Source organism: Zootoca vivipara, chromosome 7, assembly GCF_963506605.1.
Source record: "Zootoca vivipara chromosome 7, rZooViv1.1, whole genome shotgun sequence".
NCBI classification, from domain to species: Eukaryota; Metazoa; Chordata; class Lepidosauria; order Squamata; family Lacertidae; genus Zootoca; species Zootoca vivipara.
The window spans coordinates 59,748,280-59,772,305 of NC_083282.1; the positions used below are offsets into that span (position 1 = coordinate 59,748,280).

The following is a 24,026-nucleotide window of genomic DNA, read 5'->3' on the forward strand; positions in this document are numbered from 1 at the left end:
AAGTAACCCAAGGTGCTTGTGCATTGAAAACAGACTCCCTACCCATGGGGATGTGCAGCAGTGGGGATGGTCCCATCCCTTCTCCTGCCAAAGCCTGTCAGCCAAAGGCCACCATTTGAGGGCCACTGAGAGTAGAAGCTGGTCCATGAGCTAAATCAGCCCTCTGCTTTATATGCTAGAACTTGAATGGGGGAAATCAATGAGAAAGGTTTTTTTTTACCAGATTTTCACCAGATTCCTTGTTCTCATACTTTCTTTCTTTTCTTTTTTTTAAAGTGGGGTGTTCTGGAGCTTGGCGCTCTCGCTTTTTGTGCATACATGAGACCCAGCATAGCATATAGTAAAATAAGAGTATTTTTATTTTAACAGAAGGTACCTTTGGTGAGAATCCTCATTCACAAAGTTGTGTGTGTATGTGTGTGTGAATGTGAATGAACCTGTGACCTCTAAATCTTGTTGGACTGCAACTCCCATCATCCATGACTGTTCCCCATGCTGGCTGAGGCTGATGGGAGTTGGAGTCCTACAACATCTAGAGGTCCACAGGTCCCTGCCCTGTGTGACCTTGAGGAAGCCACTACCTCTCATCCTAACCTCCCTCACAAGAGTTGCTTAATGGGTTAACTTAAGCTGCTTGAAGGAAAAGCAAAATGCTAACATGATGCATGAGAACAGCAACAACACATGAAAACAGCACCATTTATGGTGATAGAAGTCATACACGCATATTTATAGATTGTGGCTACCTTCAGTAATATACACGGGTGGACTGCCAGTAGCATGCAACCGGTGACTGTTGAATTTGAACCATTATATATTTTAGGAATGTAGCTGAGAATATGCTTTTTAAAGTGTTTTTTAAAGATGACATTTTTAAAATGTCATTTTTTAAAATTGCATAGCACTTTTCTTATCTTACTGTACGCATGCTGGCATGGATGTGCCGGCAACACGTTTGCAAGCACACGTAATCTATGTATTCTATGGAGAGCTCAGCTGATGGCAGGTCTAGATTTACATTTAGTAGCGAACTCCTATTTGCTTCTGTACAGTGTGTCAAATGGCCCTCAGGTCTTCTACAAAAATCCATGAAGAGACCCTCGGCTCCAAGGGATCCTGTAAATCCCAGGTGCTCTGAATTGTGCCTGTCATTCAAAGAGTCAGTTCATCTGAGATACTTGCTTTCCATGCAAGCAAACCCTGAACATCCTTGGGCACCCTGACAAACATAACAAGCAAGGTCCGTTTGCAGGGGCCAAACAAAAGTGGCTCCAATATGGAGCAATACAAAAGAAATTACAGACTTGACCAACTGAAATTGTTGTCTTCATAGCTATCTGATCCAAGATACCCATTTAAGCAGTGACTCATAGATTTTTACATAAACTCATGGAGGAGTTCTGCCCATTACCCTCAAGGTGATGGGGTTCGCAGCCACGCCTTCAAAACAATGTGCAGTTTGTTTGCCTTTTGTTGCTAACTTGCTTCTCTTTCTTGTTTCAGGTGAAGTGGACGGCATTTATTATGGGGATAATCGCTTTGCTTCAATGACAGATTCTGGAACAGCAACCCTTAAGCCACGTCCAAGAGTCCGACCTTTGTTGACTTTCTTACCTCTTGTGAGTATTTGCTGTGTGTACCAGGTTGGCTTGGCTTTAGTTTGTATGGTATATATGGAACGCAGTTGCTATCTTGCTTCTATAAAATGAGACGCAATGTAAGACAGAGGTGGGCAGAAGGTAGATTGGGATCCATTGCTAGTTTGGGGGTGACTTGCAGTAGATCTTCTGATGGGGCACTTTGAGTGGTGCCCCGACTCCCTGAGTTTTGGTCAGCAGGCCCACACTAAAATGGAGAGGGGACAACCATGTACAACACCTTGAGCTCCTTGGCTGTGTGGTAAACATTTTTGAGTAGGATGCAGTCAACCAGCTTACTAGGTGGTTACATGTACACTGTGGGAAAGTTACCACTTATTAAATGATTGCTGTTTCTGCTTATGCTCACCAGCACACTGATCCAGTAAAAGCTGTTACTTAATGTTCTGCTTCAGATGGTAGGACATGGGCTTAAAAGGCTATCATGGGTGGAGAAATTTAAGCCACTGCGAACGATGTAGTATCCATACTTTCCAAACTTGTCTCACAAAAGAGGGAGAGGGAGAGGGAGAGGGAGAGGGAGAGGGAGAGAGAGAGAGAGAGAGAGAGAGAGAGAGAAAGAGAGAAAGAGAGAAAGAGAGAAAGAGAAAGAGAGAAAGAGAGAAAGAGAGAAAGAGAGAGAGAAATGAAAAGTAGAACTGCTGGAGAACTTCCTGGTGAATGGTGCCCAAGGCAGAAAAAGTTTAGATGAGGTACAGGGAACATTCTCAGCATACATTCAACTGGTTCTCAACTTGGTTGACTGGATCTGCACCTTTCATGCAAATGCAATGGAAATCGTTCTGGGCCTTGTGCTTTGTATGCAAGTTGAAGTTTTCCCTGTTGGTTGTGCCACAGCCTGGTAATCTTGACTTCAGTGACGCCTCAAATTAATCAAATGAATGACTAATAGAAGTGGGGTGGGGGGAGAAGGAAAAAGCATAGAAGAAGGAGGAAGCGTGGGCAGCGGTGCTAATTCTGTAGCTGAAATGGCAAAATGAACACAAAGACTGTAGCCCTGTTCAGGTTTTCTTAAGCTGTATGTGTGGAGACAGTATGGGGCCAGGGTTGCCAGTCCCACCACCCCCTTCAACTTTGACCTTCTCACATTGAGTAGGAAGGGCTGAAGGAGGATTGTAAGTACGTTCTGCTGAACTCCGTTACAATCCTCCATAACTCCATGAATACAATTTAAGAACTGTAGTCATCCCTCAATTTGAGTAATGATCATGCAGTGCACATGCTGGATGTTTCTTAAGGAGTAAGAGTGCTACTCTCTGATGTTTACTTTTATCCAAGTGTGGAATGGAGAAACTTTATGGACTATATGCATAGCTGCCAAGTTTTCCCTTTTCTCGCGAGGAAGCCTATTCAGCATAAGGGAAAATCCCTTTTAAAAAGGGATAACTTGGCAGCTATGACTATATGGATCCTATGATTCTTCTCCATTGCAAAAAGTAAATTCAGAACTTGGCACTGGGTGCAGAATTTAGTGTGCTTTCCCTTTTGGAATCCCCCCTTTTTTTCTTAATTTTCGTAATTTATACAGGTCTTGACCTTATAGTCCCTTGATGCTGAATTCTATATTTCTTTAAAATATGCAAACTGTGCACAGCCTATGTGATTAATTGGCTGTTCTACTTCATTTGCTCTTTTTAACAAAACAATATTTTTGGGAACACAATCCCAGGGGTTCCTTAGTTTGTATTGTACAGTGGAACCTCGGTTTATGAACACCTCGGTTTATGAATTTTCGGTTTATGAACACCGCGGACCCATCTGGAACGGATTAATTCATTTTTCATTACTTTCAATGGGAAAGTTTGCTTCAGTTTATGAACGCTTCAGTTTATGAACAGACTTCCGGAACCAATTACACCCATGCTTCAGTTTATGAACGCTTCAGTTAAAGTACTCCGCGGACCCATCTGGAACAGATTAAACCACTTTCCATTACTTTCAATGGGAAAGTTCGCTTCAGTTTATGAACGCTTCAGTTTATGAACACCGCGGACCGTCTGGAACGGATTAATTCATTTTCCATTACTTTCAATGGGAAAGTTTACTTCAGTTTATGAACGCTTCAGTTTATGAACAGACTTCCGGAACCAATTGTGTTCATAAACCGAGGTACCACTGTACTCAGTTAATTTGTGTTGGGTGCCAGCATTAGATATGCTGCTTCTGGAACCATGACAAGAAGAAGAAGTTGGAATAAGTGTATCTTATTCCAGAGACAAATATTTAAGGTAAGTCAAGCAGAAATGCTGTGTGGTACTAAGTTTGCTATAGTTGAGTTGGCTGTTGGAGGGAGCAGACCAACGAATACCGTACATTTTCCTAATAAAATTTTAGTCTCATTTCCCTCTTTAGTTAACCAACCAGACAGATGTGGGTATCAGATAGGGTTAGTGAGTGCTGGAGACCATTTAATTGTTGAGTGACTTATCCCTCTGAGACCCATTAATACCACTTGTCCTTCAAAGGCCACATTAATACCACACTTTAAAGCGCTATGATACTGTTTTAAACATTCATGGCTTCATGGCTCTTTAGCAATAAATCGGACCAAATCCACAGAAAACCTGATTGCCATTTGTTCCAATTTGGTGCTAAAGAGCAGATTTCCATGAGGGAAAGTGATAATGGAAGAATGGAAGAATGGACAAGCTGTAAGCAGATGGTGCCATCAGGCAGTGCCACCGCCTGGATTGGCTGTAAGTAAGAAGGCCGGCAAATGGACGTGGGTGGTGCTGTGGTCTAAACCACAGAGCCTAGGGCTTGCTGATCAGAAGGTCGGCGGTTTGAATCCCCGCGACGGGGTGAGCTCCCGTTGCTTGGTCCCTGCTCCTGCCAACCTAGCAGTTCAAAAGCACCTCAAAGTTCTAGTAGATTAATAGGTACTGCTCCAGCAGGAAGGTAAACGGCGTTTCCGTGTGCTGCTCTGGTTTGCCAGAAGCGGCTTAGTCATGCTGGCCACATGACTCAGAAGCTGTATGCCAGCTCCCTTGGCCAATAACGCGAGGTGAGCGCCGCAACCCCAGAGTTGTCCATGACTGGTCAGTGGTCGTGGAAGCCCGGCAAGTGAGCACTGGCTGAGGGCAAACTGAGGTTGGTGGAGCAGTGCCCCATTCACTCTAATGGGCCAGTTCGCACTGGTTTCAAGCAGATGTTATTCTTGTGAGCATGTATCTGGAACACCACAAAGATTAAAATAGTGGCGAAAGGAAGGGAAAATCCCACAGAGACCTATTTGATGCATCTCTCCTCAGACTCACCCTTCCAGAAGATGCTTTTCTTTACAAGGAATGGTCACGTAGCTTCATTTCATGCATTTTTATGTAATGTGCAGTTAGGCTCTTCATCATTGGGTTAAAGGGATAAATGAGCCTAAAAAATGAAGTACGTGAGCCCAAGCCCATGTCTTCAGCCATGTATAAATCTGCAACTTTCAAAGCCCCAAGCCCTCCCTTTAGACAGACATTGAGACCTGTGCAATTCTGCCTCGGAAAGGAATGAGGGTTTGTCCAGCTGCCATGGATGTATGAGTCAATATTTGAACTGGTTTAAGAACTGTGTACACCCAGCATTGGATGGAAGCCCATCCATATTCCTTTGCTTTGAAAATAACCCCCTGTAAAACTAAAACTTCCTTGCCACGCCCTGTATTGAACTTGGCATGTGTCTCGCGCATTCCAAGTCTCACACATGCAGAGTGAAGCATCCAGGAAGCTTTTCTCATATTTTTGTGAGAAAGGAATTGTGTTCTAAGCAATGTTTGCCAGAGCATGTCTTAGCCAGCATTTGTAGCTGCAGATTTGCACAGGGCCACTCTGCTTCTCTTGGGACCCCTTATCTATATCTGTTTGACTCATCTGTGCTCTGACATCTCATATGCCTGTCCCATCCCCCACCTCTGCTCTGTGAATCAGACGAGGTGAAACCTGCTGAGACATTGCTTATTATTATTTAAATCTGCTCTTTTTCTTATAGAAGCAACAACAACAGCCTGCTAGTTGCTTGAAAATTTACTTGGGGCTTTTCACTGTCACTTTTGTGCCCTTTTAATATTGTTTTTAATAAAGCTTTAAATTGGAACTATTTTTATAATTTCATTTTAAACTTTTTAATCGATTGCCTTTGAGGCTTTCTGTTGAAGAGTACCCTAGGTATAAATAAGTAACAAAATTAAGACCAACCCCTTGTCCCACTTTCTGCATATCCAGAGTTTCTCCTTCCGCCACTTTGCTTCAGTTGAAGGAGGAAGAGTTGTAGGAGGAAGCAATGATATAAAAACTAGAGTTGGACCTTGCCAGATTCTTTTTCCAAAAAGAAATAAGAGAAGGTAGTTACTTGCATTACGATTAAGTAAAATAATGTGGGAAGAATGATGCAGCAATAAGCCTAAGCCGTAAAACGTTTAAAAAACATTAAAAACAATGGAGCTAAAACCATAAAAACTTAACTAAAAGCTGGAGGGTTTGATTAATGCTGCCATCTTGTTTCTCCTCCCAGTTACTTGCATTAACAATCTGGAAGCAGGGGGCCTCAGGAGTCTGCCTAGTTCAGTATTGCCTTCCATGACTAGCAGCAGTTTTTATGTGTTTCAGGGAGGGGACATTCCCAGCTCTAGCTGAGTGAGGTTTTCTGCATGCAGGGCATGTGCTCTACCACCCCTGATAATTTGGCTCTTCCCCTTTAGGGTAGTGATGGCCAAACAGTAGAAGCAACCAAAAAGTTGGGTTTCAATAGCACCAGTGATGTGATCCAAGAATTGTGGCCTAGCATCCTTGAGTGCATGCCTTGGGTTGTATGCCACAGTCACATGGAACAGCAAGATGACTTTAGGCCTGTCTTGACACTTAGGTTTGCGGCATACCTACCAAGTCTCCCGCTGAAAAATGCGGGATAAGCAGCGGCGTGGCACCGGAAGTTGCGTAGAAGCAACTTCCGGGGCTGCTCTGACCATGTGTGGGCACTGGAAATAGGGCAGAGCGGCACCGGAACTCGCTTCTACACATGCCCGGCGGCCATTTGGGTGGTGGCCGCATGGCAGCAGCCATCACCAAGATGTCCCCCGCCATGCGGCCACCACCAAGATGGCCACCAGGCATGCGTAGAAGCGACTTCCGGTGCCGCTCTGCCCTATTTCCGGTGCCCACACATGGGCAAAGCAGCACCCAAAATGGAGGCTCCCTGGCAGGTAGGAAATCCGGGGGATTTCCGGGATTTTTCTCCATTCGGGAGAACAGCAGGAAATGGATTAAAATCTGGGGGGTTTCCTGTGAAAAACGGGATACTTGGCAGCTAAGGTTTGTGGGCCACATGTTTGTTTTGTTGATTTATGTCTCATTTTCCTTTACAAAATGGCGCAAAACAGCAGTGAATATTGCCTCTGAAACTTCATTCAGCAGTGAAAGTCACTCTCTCTCAATAATAGTAAAACAAGACATCCAGTTCAAAAGACATCCCAAATACACAGTAGAATAAATATGTACTCCTGCCCACCAAAATGGCAGATGGGGATGGAGCCAGGCAGGTAACATTTGGACAAGGGGAATATTCTGCTGTCTTGGTACCATGACAGAACGGGCCCTGCCTCTTTTACACAGCCACCATACTTCCATGGAAAGAGGGGATGCAGAGAATGCCTCTGATGGTTCATATGTGACAATGAGGGTCTTGTCTTATCATGGTCGAAGGCTTATTCTACTCCCGAACAACCATCACATAGCTTTTCAGTATTGCTATTAGACTTGTCCCACAGCAGATGATGGATGCATTGAATTCCTCATGATTTACACTCTCCAAGCTTGAAAAGCTGGTTTTAAGTCACCCTGCATTGTGAAAGTGACTCTTGATGAGTCAGATAAATGTAAGGGTAAGGCTGCTTCTGCTACTACTGCTGACTCTTTATTCCACAGCACTCTCCAAAATATGAAGGTGACAAAGGGCTTACAAGCCATATCCACCAGGAAATGACCAAATGATAAAGGAGGTGTATTTGTCAGTGGTCCCTAGAGAGCAGCTCAGTGCCAAGGATAATACTTTACAGTTGAATTACCTAAAACCCAAATATTTTTTTAAAGCGTTTCATGGTGATCGCTTGCTCTGTTGTTGCTAGCTGGGTCTTCCTTCCTTCCTTTGGAACTTCCAGACTGTTGGGATTTTTGGTTGGGATTGAGTTTCATCATAGAAGGAAGGCAGACTAAATTAATAAAACAAATAAAAGCACTCTTAATATGCAGTGAACACCCTTCCTTGGCAAAACCCACAATGTTTTAATGGAGCCAAGTTTAACTGTTCTTCCCATTGGGGGGTGGGGGGTGGGATCAAACAAATCTCAACCTTGGCCTGGAATAATGCTTGTTAAATATTAGCAGAATCTCTTAAGGTTAGCTTGAGAATTCGAAGTATTTGTGTGTTCAAGTGTGTGTGTGTGTGTGTGTGTGCGTGTAACACTTGGAATTGTGAAATCAAAGGTCATATTTCGCAGTACAATCAACAACCTTTTGCATGGGGCTGCAGGTTATTTTTCAGCAAACTTTTATTTATTGTACTGTTGCAGACTTGTGGTTTGTATCATAACTTTCCTGTACTTTGGAGTGAAAAGAAGCTTAATTCCTGAGTAGCCAGAGTTTCTTTCTTTTTAAAGAGAAATCCAAGGAGTATTTCAGAGCTATGGTGGTTTGGATTAAAGTGACATCCATGGTTTACAATAACAGCATTAGTTTTTGCAGCATCTTAAAGACCAATAAATATATTGAAGCATAAACATTCATGGGCCAGAGGCCACTTTGTCAGGTGCATGTTGATCTCTATAATGTTGGATACAGACAATGTGATGTTCTAGAATAAAAGCCAGTGTGAGATGTTCCGATTTAGTGTGTCTGACACTTGCAAACAACTATACATGTGAATTGACTGTTTGGGACCACTGGAAAGGACAAGGGAATTGAAACCAGAAGCAAGAAGTGTGGTGTTGGTTTTGGGGTGAGAATTAAATAGGACCAAAGCATCACTGGGCACTGGTTGAGAGGTGCACCTTAAACAATCAACTCTGCCAGCAGCTCCAGACTCTTCCCAACTTTGAAGCCAGAGGCATTTCAGAGCTGCAGGATTTCCTTAAAGTAGGGAAGTAATGCTTCTCAAGCCCGCTAGTCACTGCGAGCTGAACCCAATCCTGCTATTCGTGTTCCTCTGTCCCTAAAAAAATGTATAGCATGGGCCTAAGCAGGTTAGACATGCGGGTGAGACAGGTTTGAAGATATGTGCCAAGTGAATCAACTTTAGACTTAGTAATAGTTTCAGGTACATGAATACAGAAATGGTAGGTAGCCTTAAAATATAGTGAAAGACAGAAGGTTGGCTTTGGCCTGTGACAGGCATATGGGAAATGGGGGCAAAAGCCGAAGTTGGTTTGAAAGATTTGTAAGAAGAGATGATTTCAGGATAGGGTGATTACACAGCAGAGAGCAGGGCAATGGGAATGAGGAATTATGTGCACATTTTCGTAACACCTAAGACATTGAAATTACTCAAAACAAAGGTTTTCGAGTTTTATTTACAAAACTAGTAAAGTTTACAAATATGTGCATTTTCATAGCATGCAATTAACACTGTGAAATTGAGACTACCAGATTAGATTTAAAAACAAAACTTGCAACGATGTATTACTGGTAAATATTTTCATTCTGCTTCCACATTATTTGCAGGCCTGCATAGGTTAGAAGGAAAGCTTTCCTCAGTTCAAGGTCTTTGGCCACACAGCTCTTTCATTGGTTAGTAGGTTGTGGCCACTGCAAGGCAGGATACCACAACATTTGTTCTTGTCTTCATCAATTGGTATACAGTAGCTCATTGGTTTACCAAAAAAGAAAGAAAGAGAGAGAGAGAGGGAGGTTGTAACAATTTATCTGCTCTTTGACATTCTGGTTTGAGTTGTATATGGTGGTGTGTCTTTGGTGGCAGTCTCCAGAGAATGATGAAAACTACTCAGTGAAAAGCACAGATTCTTGGCTTAATAATTACCAAAGGGTGTATGCATAGCAGAGCAGTTAAAAACCCTTGAAATGAAGCAGAGCATTTTAATGCTGCCAGTAAGAATTCCCATTTCCTCATTATTTGTAAGAACACCCAGTGTTAAAAGAATGCATGAGATGGTGTAGAGTAAAAGCATTTTAGTGAAAAGCATCACAAGAGCACTTCTTGTTTTCCTTGAAACAGGTACATTGCACTTAAGATGGCCAAAAAGAGGACAGAACAGTACAAAGATTTGCATAGTGTTTGCATGTTAATTCATAGGTGCACATTTAGAAATAATTACTATAATTTAAATTCAAATAAAATACACTTCATCATAGAGACATGGTGACCCATGTTCCTGCTGGGGCTTCTGTCTGGGTGCTAAATGTTGATGGGCATCATCAAGACCCCAGCTCCTCTCTCTTCTTAGGGTTCTCTCTTTCAACAGGACTTTGATCAGACAGTCCCTCAAATAGAGAACACCCTCAAATAGAGGCCTTCTGCTAGCCTTTCACATAAAGATTGATCTTCTATAAAGGACACAGGGCTTTTTCAGCTGGAACTCACCAGGACTCAGTTCCAGCACTTCTCAGGTGGGCACCATTGCCATTATAAGAGAACAAGGGAGGAGTTCATGGTGAGTTCTGACACCTCTTTTTCTAGAAGGACACGTGGCCACTGGTCCCTCTCTTGTTCACACAAATTACCAGGGAACATGGTAGGATGAAGTGGCAACTTGTGCAACATGCAAAGGTAGACTTTCTATGATGTGTGCAAGTGTCTCCAAGGGGGAAATGTGCCTGCATTTTCCAGGCACACTTCTGGCATTTTCAGCTGTAAAGACTTTTGCCTTGATCAACTCATGTTTGCAGATACTGTGGAGTATGTTGCCCCATGAAGTAGTGGGGCAACTATAATACAGGGGAAGGGAACTCATGTCAAGGATGCAGGTGGCGCTGTGGTCTAAACCACTGAGCCTCTTGGGCTTGCCAATCAAAAGTTTGGCTGTTCAAATCCCTGCAATGGGGTGAGCTCCCGTTGTTCGGTCCCAGCTCCTGCCAACCTAGCAGTTTGAAAGCACGCCAAAAAGTACAAGTAGATAAATAGGTACTGCTCCGGCGGGAAGGTAAATGGCATTTTCGTGCACTGCTCTGGTTTTGGTGTTCCGTTGTGCCAGAAGCAGCTTGGTCATGCTGGCCACATGACCCGGAAAAACTGTCTGCTGATAAATGCCAACTCCCTCGGCCTGTAAAGCAAGTTGAGCGCTGCAACCCCAGAGTTGTGTGCAACTGGACGTAACTGTCAGGGGTCCTTTAACTTTACCTTTAGGGAACCCATGGTCCTCTAGATGTTGTCATACTGCAGCCCCCATCATACGTGATTGTTGGCCATTCTGGCTGTGGATGATGGGAGTGGGAATCCAACAACATCTGCAGGGTCCCAACTCCAGATATGAATTAAACCGCTGAAGGAATGGTGTTGGTGCAGGTTCATTGCACTTGGGTGGGGCAGAAACTCAGTGCTACTAAATAAGTCACTGTCCCCAAAAGAAGGAAGCATGACTTCAACTCCCGACACTGACCTCCCTGTAATTTAGATGCATTAGTGTAGGCTCAGAGAGTAGCAGAAGCATTAAATGCCTTTTTTGTGGAATGATGGCAATAGTGAATCACCAGTGGAGTCCAATTCCATGGGGCTGGATTCCAGCAGAATCCCTTGTTCAGCATTCTGGGCTGCTATGACGGCTTTCGGGGAAAGAGCAGAGGAAGGTGGGCATCCAATATAGCCCAATATTATCCTGACACTTTCACAAGCATTGCAGAAAATATAGGTGATCAGGCTTAGCATCCCGAGCCAAGCCACATCTGCTGTGCAGGGAGGTTTGCCCAACACCTTCATTATATGCCTTTAGGTACCAGGCAATAATGTTCCACTTTGGCTGACTGACATTCAATGCCCTTTTAAAATGTGTTGGGACAGGGGTTATTGGGTTGTTTTTGTTTTGTTTATATATTTTGTGTTTTTATCCTGTGAACTGCCCTGAGACCTGCAGGTATAGGGCAGTAAATTTATTATTATTATTATTATTATTATTATTATTATTATTAATCATAGTCACAAAGAGCAGAAGGGAAAGCCCAGGCCAACTGCGAACTCTGCTTTGAGCTTTGCAAGGGAGCAGCCTGAAAAGAGGGAACATGGCCAGGGGTGTTTGCATTATCATGAAAACCATTTTGCAAAAGGCCCCCCTTTTGACTTGTGAACAGAGCACGTCTGGGAACCAACTTTGCATATTTCAGATCAATACATGAATCTGTTCATTTTGGACTAGCGCTGGAGAACCTGTGGGCCAGATAAGGTTTGCCAACCAGGGGTCAGCAAACTTTTTCAGCAGGGGGCTGGTCCACTGTCCATAAGACCTTATGGGGGGGTCGGACTATTTTTTTGGGGGGGGGGAATTAACGAATTCCTATGCCCCACAAATAACCCAGAGATGCATTTTAAATAAAAGCACACATTCTACTCATGTAAAAACACCAGGCAGGCCCCACAAATAACCCAGAGATGCATTTTAAATAAAAGCACACATTCTACTTATGTAAAAAACATGTTGATTCCCGGACCGTTCGCGGGCCGGATTTAGAAGGCAATTTGGCCAGATCCAGCCCCTGGGCCTTAGTTTGCCTAGCACACCAGTCTCAGACCTGAATTTCCTTTTTTTCTGATGGGAAACTTGAAAATACTTCCTGAGATTAGAGCAGGGGAATTCAAAAGGCTTTGCTCCCAGCTGGGAAATTGGGAGAGAGATTGCTTCCTGTACCCATGTGCTGTATGCATGTAGCTGGGCTGAGTGTGTGAGCCATATGTATGTCTGCATGAGCATATATGTACTGTGTGCCGTGAGAGGGATTCGGCCCTCTGAGGTATGTCTATCCTGCAATGTGGTCCTTGAGCTGAGAAAGTTTAGCCACCCCTCCTTCAGGTCCTTTCTTCAGAGTTTTGTCATGTTGCTTAATGCTTAGCAATACACCAATAAGCAATTCACAAATATTCGCAGTGCAAAATCAACAAATAACAAATGCCAAATAAATAACTAATTGCCGGGAATTAACTCTTGTAATGCCAGGATATGATAGATAGATGATAGATAGATAGATAGATAGATAGATAGATAGATAGATAGATAGATAGATAGATAGATAGATAGATTCTGGTTTGCTTTGAAACTGAAGCCTATTGTTTGCCATGTGCTTAAATCTCTGAATGTTTCTGCCTTCCACCATTTGTTGTTTATGGTCTTTGAAGTCTGTTTTCCCAACCTTTTTCAGAATGCTCAGGAGCCTCATGGAGTGGCTGTGCCAACACCATCAGTACCAGAAGGCTTTGAGGAAAAGCCAGCTCCAGGTAAGATGACAGTTGTTAACCCAACAACTCCTGCTTTGCACATGTACACCATTCAAATCAACTTGTCCCAGACCTTTGTACAGATGATCTTTTGACATCACTATTGACTTCCTTGCAACGGCAGCACAGTGACACGCGCTGTGGTACCGCACAGTCATAGGGACACAGAAGCTGGAGCCAGGTGATTGGTCCACCTACCTCCATGTTATTGTCAACAAAGACTTGCAGTGGCTTTGCAGGATTTCAAGCAGAGTTCTCTCTCAGCCCTACCTGGAGATGCTGGGGATTGAACCTGCAAAACAAATGAGATACCAAAACAATAATGAGCATTTTAATGTGGCATCCTATTATTTTTTAAAGCAAGCCATTTTTAATGATCAGTTAAAAACAAATCAGAAAGCACTTTACATTTATTTTAAAATATTCACCACTTGTTCACCATTAGGTCAGTGGTTTCTGTTAGAACATGTTCTAGCTGGAGAACATGTTTGAGAACTTCTAGAAATCTATGCTGAACCTAAGTCCTACCCAGAGTAGACTCGCTGAAAACAATGGACTTAAGTTACTCATGGTGACTAACTTTGGTGCATTTGTTTCCATAGGCCTACCTGGAGTATCACTTGGTTGGATATCGGCCAAAATATTTAGTGTTGCTAACAGGAAGACAGCTTGGCACCGAGTTAAGGGCAGCTATCATAAAGATGAATCAACCTCTTCAAGAGCATGTTCAGCTAGTTTCTGCAGTCAGGCAGCCATGGCAATTATCAGACATATTTAAAAATATAAAGTTACTTCCCTGTTAAAAAGTCAGTCTTGTTTGCTACAGCCCCAAACTGGAAAGTGTTTGTCCTGCTTGCTTTGCTTGCCAAGGAAAAGGCTGCCCGTCTTGCAGGCTCCAGTATCTGTTCCTGCCATTGGGAGGAACATTTCCTGGACACCAGCAGCGTGGAGTGCTGAATGTAGTTTCACATAGCAGCTATTAGAAAAAACCATTAGATTCCCATCGAGACTGCTTTGCTGGTTGTTCTAGAAAATCCAAATGTAGGTGTTACAGTGGCAGATGAATGTTTCTGTTGGGTTACCACCCAGCCTACACGAGTGGTATGTTGGGGGCTATTTAAACCAGAGCATCAACAGATAGGTGCCAGAAAAGGAGCTAATCCCTCACCTGTGCCAGTCACCCTAAAAATGAAGCAGTGATGTTCCAAATTGGAAGGTGATCCAGCACCGGCGGCAAAAGAGCTGGGAAGAAGCAGTTTCAGGAGAAAACTGGCCATTCAAATGACTCCTGTGTTTCCATGTGTGGCAACAAAAGAAACAAGGCAGTTATCTAATCATCTGGGAGGTTGCATAGCTCAGTTGGTTACAGTGTGGTGCTGATAAAACCATGGCTGCAGGTTTAATCCCCATATGGAACAGCTGCATATTCCTGCATTGCAAGAGGTTGGACTAGATGATCCTCAGGGTCCCTTCCAACTCTATGATTCTATGATTTTTTGATCCAGATGATTGAGCTCCCTCCAATTACCTGCACAGACCTCCTTCACATGCACAGGAGATTCTGAACCACATGTGAGCACACATGGTTATCTGGATTGAGACAATAACTGCTGTGTGGTTGCCATGTTACTGATAATGTTTCCCTTTTGCATCTTCAGTTTCAGAATCTGAGTTTTTGAAAACTGATAAAAGCTATTTAGTTAGAAAAAACTGTCAGGGACTACAGCAGTCTTCTCAATTTCATGGAATTCCAAAACTTATCCAATGTACTCCAGCAGCACAAGAATTTCCACTTGCATAACAGAACTCAGCCCCCTCTCCTCTGCACCAGGGGTGCCAACTTGAATAAAATATTGTGGGGGCCCAGATAAACCGCACCCCACATAATCAATCACATAACACAGTGTACACACACCATTTGAATGGGAATGCCCATCAATTTTGTGGGTGCTTGGCCCCCTCAAATATTTTATTGTGGGGGCCAAAGCCCCCATGGCCCCTAGGAGTTGGCTCCTATACCCTGCACGTTCCCCAAATTTGCTCCAAAGGGTTGGGGGGAACCCCCCTGGGGGAGAGGGAGACCCAGTATGCAATTGCCAATCCATGTGCTGACAGAATGAACGCTCACTCCTCCAACTGTGGGTGCCCTTTGCGGGACCACATGCAGCACCCCCCCCCCCCGAGCCACAGGAGACTTGCCAGCTGGTTGTGCTGGCCCACCTCCCTGATGTTGCAGTCGTTGGGGGTTCCCACCAAACCCCGCTTCAAATAATCCAATCAGCGGCTTTGGTAGAGGCGGGGTCACTCGAGGTGAATGAAAGGGGGGGTGGACAGAATGTGTTACTTAGAATGGAAGGATGGACAGAAACCAAAAGTAGAAACTATTATGAAGGCGCTTGTATGATTTTATGTCTGTTTCTTCACTTTTCAGTGAAAGGGGGTCATTTATTATTATTATCCCCACCTACCCATCTTATAAAAGAGTTTCTCACCATTGCCTAACAGAAAACGTTTGCCTGCTTTAATGTTGACTAAAATGAGAGGCCACCTTAACACTACTGTATGTGTTGTTTTCTCCCCTGGACTAGCTTCTCAGATCAATGGCAATTACAGAAAGTACAATTCGGTTCTTGATCTGAGGCCCAAGGCATTTGAAGAGAATTTCTTGGATGATGAATACATTCCACCACCACCACCTGTTCCTCCTCCACCTCCACCACCGATGGTTGACCCACCACCACCTCCCATGGAAGTTCCACCTCCACCTCCCATGAAAGCTCCACCTCCACCTTCTGTGGAAACCCCACCCCCACCAATGGTGCCTCCACCCCCACCACCTCTTCCAGGAATGCCAGCGCCATCTCCTTCACCCCTGGCTCCACCTTCATTCTCATATTCCAATTTGTCTTCCCCCAGTACTCCATCCCCACCAGACTTCATTCCTCCTACTCCTCCGCCTATGGCTTTTAGGGATGGCAAAGCCCCTCCTAGGCCTCCCATTTCACCAGCACTTCACACCCCACCATTCTCCAATGGTGTGTCCAAATGGAAATCTGAGACTGTTCTGAACTTGAGGCAGCCCGAAACCATTTACCCCAATCCAAACCTTCCTTCTCCAAGCACTCCCACCCATAAGGTGCCACTATTGCCACAATCCAGCCCAGAGCCTCACCTTACCTTTCCAAGGTCATTAAAAGTACCTCCCCCGACTCCTGTGAGAACATCCTCTATATCCTCGGCAGAAAAAGAATCCAGTCCAAAAGATGAGCAGCTCCCCAAGTTGACTCCTCATAGCCGACCTGCCCTGCCATCTAACTTTACTGTACGAAGTGCAGCCACGGTTCACCCTGAAGGAGAAGTTGCAGCGAAAGCCACTATGGAAAAGCCTTCTGTGCTAACCACAGAGGCTGGAAGTTCAAAACGGACATCAGATTCTAATGGCTCCTCTGCCTCCCTGCTGAAACATGAGGCGCCACCAGGCAAAGAAACAGATTCTTCGGACTGGGCATCCTCTGATGACGAAGACTGGAAGGAACGCAGCAACCTGGACAAGCTAAAGCATGAATTGTCTGCCCTGCTGTCCTCTTCATGCAGAAAGGAAGACAGACCACTAGACAGAACTGTATCTCCCAAGACTAAAGCCAACGTTACCAATAGCAACCAAGTTGTTCCAGATGAACCAAAACAAGCTGGGCCTGCTGTGACAAGCCCCAAATCACCAGTGGTTAAAGAAAGCGAAAAGAAAGGAATCAGGCTTGCTGATACGCCTTCCATGGGCAAAACCTCCCCCAGTGATGCTTCCTCAACACTAGACAATAAATCCACCACTGCAAACAGTGTTTTGAAATTCAAAGATGAACTGGAAGCCTTGTTGTCACCAACCAAGGATGGGGGGCCACCTTTGGCTTTTGCAAACCTAAAACATAATCCAGAACCAAAGAAGCAAGTTACTCTTCAGTTTGGTGGCAGCCAGACCAATAGCGGCGAGCCCAGACTTCCAAAACCAACAGCAAGTCCGAATACACCAATGTCGGAAGTGACAGAGAAAGAGCCTAAGATTCCTAGCACCTCTGCTGGTCGCTCGGCACCTGACAAAACTTGTAAACCTCCAGTCTCTCCTCTGAAACCAAAGAATGAACTCTTGGTTCCATCTGTGCCTTCACCAGCCTCTTCTGGCACGGCCTCACCTCTACTAACTGCATCTCCTAACACGGATTTCTCTCTTTTCCAATACAAGATGCATAGGGCGAGGTTCGGTTCCATTGACAGCCTGGGCTCTGCGAGTTCTTCCCAAATGACAGAAGACGGAACCACCAGCACAAATAATAATGAAAACCAGAGAGACTCAGCTGAGCGCAGGCCCTCAGAGACATCCACATCCTCTTGGAAGAGTGAGAAAATGAATAGTGAAGTTTTGGTTCACCCTGTTACAGGAGAAAAAGTAGAAAAGGGATCCCCAATGGCTCTCCTCTTGGCTGCACAACAGAGGGCCCAAAGAGGTAGGTCTTCTGCCTCTGCCTCCCGACAGAACAGCTATTTGTCAGAGAGGCCCCAGTTCAAGTTATCTGAGAAGTTGCACAGCAGCAGCAGCCAGTCAGAGACTGGATCGCCCACTATTTACTACAGTGACTCCAAGCCCAACTCTGTCACGATTGTACCAAAGTCTCCTCAAAAGGAATCACTTGCAGCCTCTGAAAACAAGCAGCGTAATGGAGCAGGTATACCTGATAGCAGCACCTTGGGCTTGTCAGAGGGGCAGAGGGGCCAGAAGCCTCAGACATTTTCCAGTGCCTCAGAACAATGTGGGAATGCACAGGTGGTCAAGGAGATGAATGTCTCCCAGAATCTTCCCTCATCAAACAGGCATGGGACTTCCATGTTAGTTCAAGGCCTCCTAAGTCACAGCAGGCAGGAAGCTCCCTTGCACTCTCTCACAGCACCCCAAAACCACGCCAAAGACAACAACGATGAGGTGGAAGAGGGTTTTGATTATGAGATCATTCCCCCTCCACCTGAGTTCAGCAATGATGCCCAAGTGGTCCCAGACGATTCTTCAAAAGGGGAGGAGAACCACAAAGCCCTTAATATCCCAGGTGGCAACCAGGCCTCAAATAAGCAACTTAATCCCAACCCTTCAAGCTATAACTACAGTAACAGTTATTCCCTGACATCCAAATCAATTCTGGAAAACAGCACGAGGCCCAGTGGATACAGCCACCATTACCCAGGTGGGAGCTACTCCTTTAGCTACCTCAGTTCCTATGACAACAGCCGTCCTCTGATCAAGAAGCGCCTCTATGTGACAGAGACGGACAGGTCGTATAGCCGGCCCACCATGTCTTCTCGCAGCATGAGCACACCCACCTCCTCCTACGGCCACAGTACAATGTCATACAACTCTCAGGCTGCGGAAGGGATGCGCCGGGCCAACTCCACTCACAGGAATGGTCCAAGCAGCGCACAAGGGCGAAGGGTGTCCCTGGAATTACCTGGGAAGATGGTGACTTACAGTAATGCTGCCGGTGAAGCCATGTATAAAGGCCAGAACGGAGAGTATGCTACCAACACAGCAGCCGCCGGCAGGTATGTTCCACTTGGCATAAATGCAGGAATTGTGATGTGAACTGGGAGCTTCAAGGAAAGTGTTGCTGGCAAGGTGTAGGCATGCAGGCGACAACTATAAAATCCTGCAGTACGCACTGTCTAGTGTGGCAGTGGGGAAACATTTTCCAAGCCAGGGGCTTCATTCACTTGCGGTGGGCAACCTTACAGGGACTGCCTGCCAGTAGTGGGTGGGGGCAAGAGGTATGACTCTTATGTTTGTACAGTTGGCTACACTCCAGCCATGCAAAACTTAGAAGTGCTTATGTATGGTTCTCTGGACCCGAGGCTCTCCACCCACGACCTAGTAGATCCAGTGTTTTCCTTCTCTCTAGAGAAGAGTAGAAAATCCCTGACGACCCATTTTTTATCACAACATTATTTTCGGTACCCCACATATTTGGCTTCAATTCTCGGTACAGCAATTGGAGTCCTGCTTCCATACCCTCCAACAGTCCAGTGATGGAAATCGGGACGGACATCTTTTTGTGCTGCGCTCTTACGGGAGCCAGCTGATTCGTGCAAAAGTGCAATACCACTTCAAGTGCCAGCTCAACCTCTTTTCCGAACTTGGCAGTGGCAGCACTTGAGGGGGGAAACGGGACATTCTGGGGTCAAAGTAATTCTGGGATGTCCCAGGAAAATCAGAACTCTTGAAGGGTATGTAGTCAAAATACCAGATTTAGGTGAAGAGCAAGGAAAACTACGCATATGAAGCACTTTTCCTCCTAAAATCAGCATGTATGTTTGACAAGGTTATTGACTGCATAGAAAACATTCAAAATACGTCGAGCTGGGGCTGAGCAAAAATCATTTTCTTACTTTCCCACCCCATATTGCTTCTCAGGACTTTGTATTATATTGTATGACTAGCTGGCCCTGCCACACGTTGCTGTGGCTCACCCCCTCCTCCCCCCACCCTCGGTTTGTCCCTGTGATTCCCCCCATCCTGTCCCGACCCATGACGTATCACGCCCCCTCTTCCTCCCACCCCCAGCTCATCCCTGTAACTGGTCCCACCGTGTCCTGACCTATCCCATCCCATCCCCTCCTCCCCCAACCCCCACCCAGGCGAGTCAGTACCTCCATTCGGCCTAGTCTGTAAAGGCTTCAGCCTAGTATGTAAACGGAAGCCGAGGTGCTGTTGAGAGGGAAGGTTTTATATGTGCAGTACCAGTGTAGCCACCACTAGAGGGTGCTGGTTTGCAACCTGGTTCTTTTCCCAGCATGCATTTTCATCTGAGTGGTGTGTTTTGAAACATGGGGTTTTACCTGGCACAGGTGTGACATCTGTCTTTGAAAATGGTACGGGGTAACTCTCATATTCGCATGCGGCGTTGTGTCAAAATTTGAACGCAATCGGTCAAGTGGTTTTGGTGAAAAGTGGATACTAACAGACATGGCCAGTTTACATTTTTATATACTGTATATGTATTAATTGATGATTTCCATTCATGTGGTGACATTTTTGTTTTTCTCCCTTCCTTCTTCAGATCCTCTCACGGAAATCAACAATATAGTGGAACTGCAAATACATTTACCGTCAGGCCTGGAGCACGACAACCCATTTCTTATTCGTACCAAGGAGGTCTTCGATAAGGCCTGTATGAGGAAGCTGTATCACCTTGCACCAGCTTTGGCCAAGTTATAGGCCTCGTCCTCTTTGCTTTGTTCTGGCTCTTCCTTTGATAGCTGTAAAATGAGGCACAAGAGCCTGACCTAGACTGAAAGTAGTCCAAGTGTCTGCTTGTAAATAGACTGGTTGTAAGTTATTAGGGACAATGTAAGAATGAGGGCTTCTGTGCAAAATGGACAAGGGGGCAAGTTATGCCACATAGTCACTCAGCAACTTTTGCTTAAAGCATTTAAGTAATTACATAGTCTTCCTAGTGACTAGTGCCAGCTTGGCCTGTAGAAGATTATATCTAGACTAGCAGTTTATGGAAGAAACTTTAAGCACCATCTTCCTTCTTGAATGTGCACCTGACACTTCAAAGCAGCAAAGAAAGGATGGATGCCTTCATCCTAGCAGGAACAGAAGAGGAATCTAGCTGCAGAAGAGCAGGAGACAAGATTAAGAGAGGGAGTTAAATGGCAGTGGCCCCAATAGCTATGTGGGGCCAAGAATTGAGATCTGAAGAGCCTAGTGGTTGGAAGAAGATGGCATAGTCGGAGGGAAGGGGAAGAAGGGTTTAGAGGGATAAAGCAGAAGAAAGCAAATAGATGAGGGGTACTAGGGCTACTTACTTTTTCTGGTAGCTGTGGCTTTAACACAGGGATGGAGAATCTGTGGTCCTCTTGGTCATGTTGGACTTCAGTTTCCATCATCTCTTACCATTATGGCCGAAGTTGATGGGAGTTGGAAGTCAACAACCTCTGGAAGGCCATTATTTATCTGACCCTGCTTTAATAACTCCACAAAAAGAGAAAATTAAGCAGCTAGCCTCCTCTCCCCACCAATCACTGCATCTCCATGTCAGGAAAAGCCAAACTTACTGGATTTCCATTTGTCATGCAAGTACAAAAGACACAGGAACCCTGAGAGAAGTCTGCTAGCCTAGGAGGTGTTGTCAGTCCCAGGTGTTATTGAATCTATTGGAAATAATTGAGATTGCACCTTCTTCAGACAATTCTACAGGTCAATTTTTAGACTAGACTAGGAAGTTTAGACTAGGAAGTATGACTCACCTCTAGAGACAAGAATGAGACTTCACAGCATTCACTAATACCCATACAATATAAATACAGAATATTAAGAGTATTACTGTCGCTTTAAAATGCAACTTGTTAATTGAATTTTGGGGAGAGGTTTTAATTAAGAAACTGCACCAGGATAAAAAGAGCCGAAATGCCATATTTGCCAGGATGCAGTCTGGAGATCCTGTTTGTCTCCTTAAAAGAACACAGTCACCGTGACTCCTGATCTGTGCCTCCATTGGTCCTTTCACCTTTGCCTTGCCTACCATGGTGGAAAACTAATCACAGCAAGCAACAGGATATGGGCAGGAGGCATAGCTGCCAAGTTTTCCCCTTTCTCGCGAGGAAGCCTATTCAGCATAAGGGAATTTCCCTTAAAAAAAGGGATAACTTGGCAGCTATGGCAGGAGGACAGAATGGGAAGCGTAAAGGCTGTATCTTCTGCAGTCCTGGAAAATTTTTAAGGAGATTACACCCATCTCCTTTGTAGGCTGAACATCTTACATACAAAGTGATAAAAGATGTCAAAGTGGGCACCAAACAGTTTAGTTTTAAGGTGTGTGTGTTTTATCATTATGGCATTAAAAACATTAGGTGCTGGCACCTATAAAAATTAAAGCCAAGTTATATATTGATGTATATCAAGGAAGCAATGCAGGTTTAAAGTTCTGCTCTGTAAATGCGAGCCTTGCAGCCTGATCCTTTGAGTAAGTTTTATTGAGTCAATGAGATTTACTTCTAAAAAGCTAAGTATGGGATTGTATTAAACCACCTTGGCTTGTTTGCCCACTTATGAGAGCTGTTCATTCTATGTGTTGAATTTGTTGGTCTGGTCTCTGTTTAATGGCTGACAAGTGTTATGTTTTTGCCAGTGATAAACCTGGATGGCTTATTCCTAAATTAGTCCCATAGTTGACACAGCAGCAGCAGCGACTTTTAAGGCTGCAAAAAACAAAAAACGCCCCACCTTGCAAAAAAAATTCTGTGGATTTTACAAGAAAACTATTACATACCCAATTATTATTATTTATTGAATTTACATCTCACCCTTCCTCTCGAATAGCTTTTCACACTTGTAGATAATATTGTAAACATAAAATGTGCAGGGTGGCTAACTTACGACTGTTGAATTCTGTGGCTCTATTCAAAGTCTGACTTAGCTGGATACCACTCATATAAATCTTGCTGGTTTGGCCTGAGAACAAACTCTCTTTCCTATAAAGCCATGTCTCATTTAGTCTTGGCTCTGGTCCATTTATTTTGTTGTTGTTGTTTATGACATCCGTCTGTCTCAGGAGACAATGGAAGCGTGCTCCTTTGGGGACGAAGTCAAACTGTTAGAGAGTTACAGCACCTGCTGTGGCTGTAGAAACCAATGCAGGAGAGACATGTTTTGTTTCAGCTGGGGCAGATGAATGAGTCCGGTTGTGCAGACACACCATGGCATTTCTTCTCTCTGAGCTCCTCCCAGTGGCCATTCCTCCTCTGGTCACTTCAATTTATTTAGGTGGCTGGTATTACTCTGTTCCCTAGGACTGCTTCATACATACAGCGGCCAAGTACCAAACAGGAAAGGGTTCCTGCACCCTTGAGTCCTGTATTTTAGGGGATTTTAGCTTGACATGGCATGGTGCTACAGTTGCCTTTTTCATCCATTACTGCCCTGCCCTTCCCCACCTCTGGCACTTGTTCTCTGCACATGAACCCATAGGCTTGAATCCTAACATAAATTAGCTTAAAATATGTTAACAGAAGGAAAGTTTCCCATCCTGTCCTTCCGCATGAAGTGTCCTATTCACTCACACACGCCTAAATCCTCTCTGGAGGGTTGTTGGGGCCCTCCTGAATAATGTGGGATTGAGTTGTGGGTGGGAAGGAGGGAATGGGAAACTTTATTTTCATGAACTTCCTTAAGTTAACTTATATCAAGACCCGATCCATTATGATTAGAAGCTGCAAAGTTCTCTCCATTATACACACAAGTTACTCGAGTGTCTTCCAAACATTATAGCCCCCCCCCTCACACACACACAATGTACAGCAGTGTTGGGGAAATGTAACATGCAACGGTCTCAATGCCTTATACTTGCATGCATTGTTTGCCTGTATTGGAGATTGCCTTTTCCAGACATGCAATGTTCTAAATTAGTTGCTGCTAAGGGAATATCCATACGAGATGGGGGAACGGTGTGGGGTAAGCAAGCGACTTGTATTCTCAGTCCTTATCGAGGATTTTTTAATTCATTTCAGATTGCCAATACTTGTAAAATATCACCGTACTTTTAAAAGTTATAAAGCTGAAACAAGCTCATGTAGTAGTTTGCCATCATAAGGCAATGTAAAGACCTGTAAAATAGATGTAAAACATGTAGAGAATAAATTGTATTATGGAAAAATAAAGCACTTTGAGACAAGCATAGGGTTGCCATACCTCTGGAATTTCCCAGACATATCCAGAATACTGCAGTTGGCAGCAGTCTGGGCGGAAATCGGCTAAATGTCAGGGAAATCCTGCCCCCCCCCAAAAAACCCAAACTCAACAACTTTGCCAAAAAGAGCTCAACAACTTTTCTTTCCAGAATTTCACTGTTTGGAATATGGCAACCCTAGACAAGCATATTGAATGCACTTTTTAATTTTCCTCCACATGCAGCACCTCCT

General features: G+C 44.5%; 1 protein-coding gene across 1 annotated transcript in view; it reads left to right on the top strand.

Annotated features, from left to right (window-relative positions):
- C7H6orf132 (chromosome 7 C6orf132 homolog) overlaps positions 1-23,780 on the top strand; it is a 40,644-nt gene extending 16,864 nt beyond the window's left edge. Inside the window, exons 2-5 of the mRNA XM_035122569.2 lie at positions 1,504-1,619; positions 12,992-13,067; positions 15,656-18,650; positions 20,162-23,780. Of these exons, the coding sequence (XP_034978460.2) occupies positions 1,504-1,619; positions 12,992-13,067; positions 15,656-18,650; positions 20,162-20,267 (3,293 nt within the window). The 3' untranslated portion in view covers positions 20,268-23,780. The remainder of the gene's footprint in view (positions 1-1,503; positions 1,620-12,991; positions 13,068-15,655; positions 18,651-20,161) is intronic.
- The last annotated feature ends 246 nt before the right edge of the window (positions 23,781-24,026 follow it).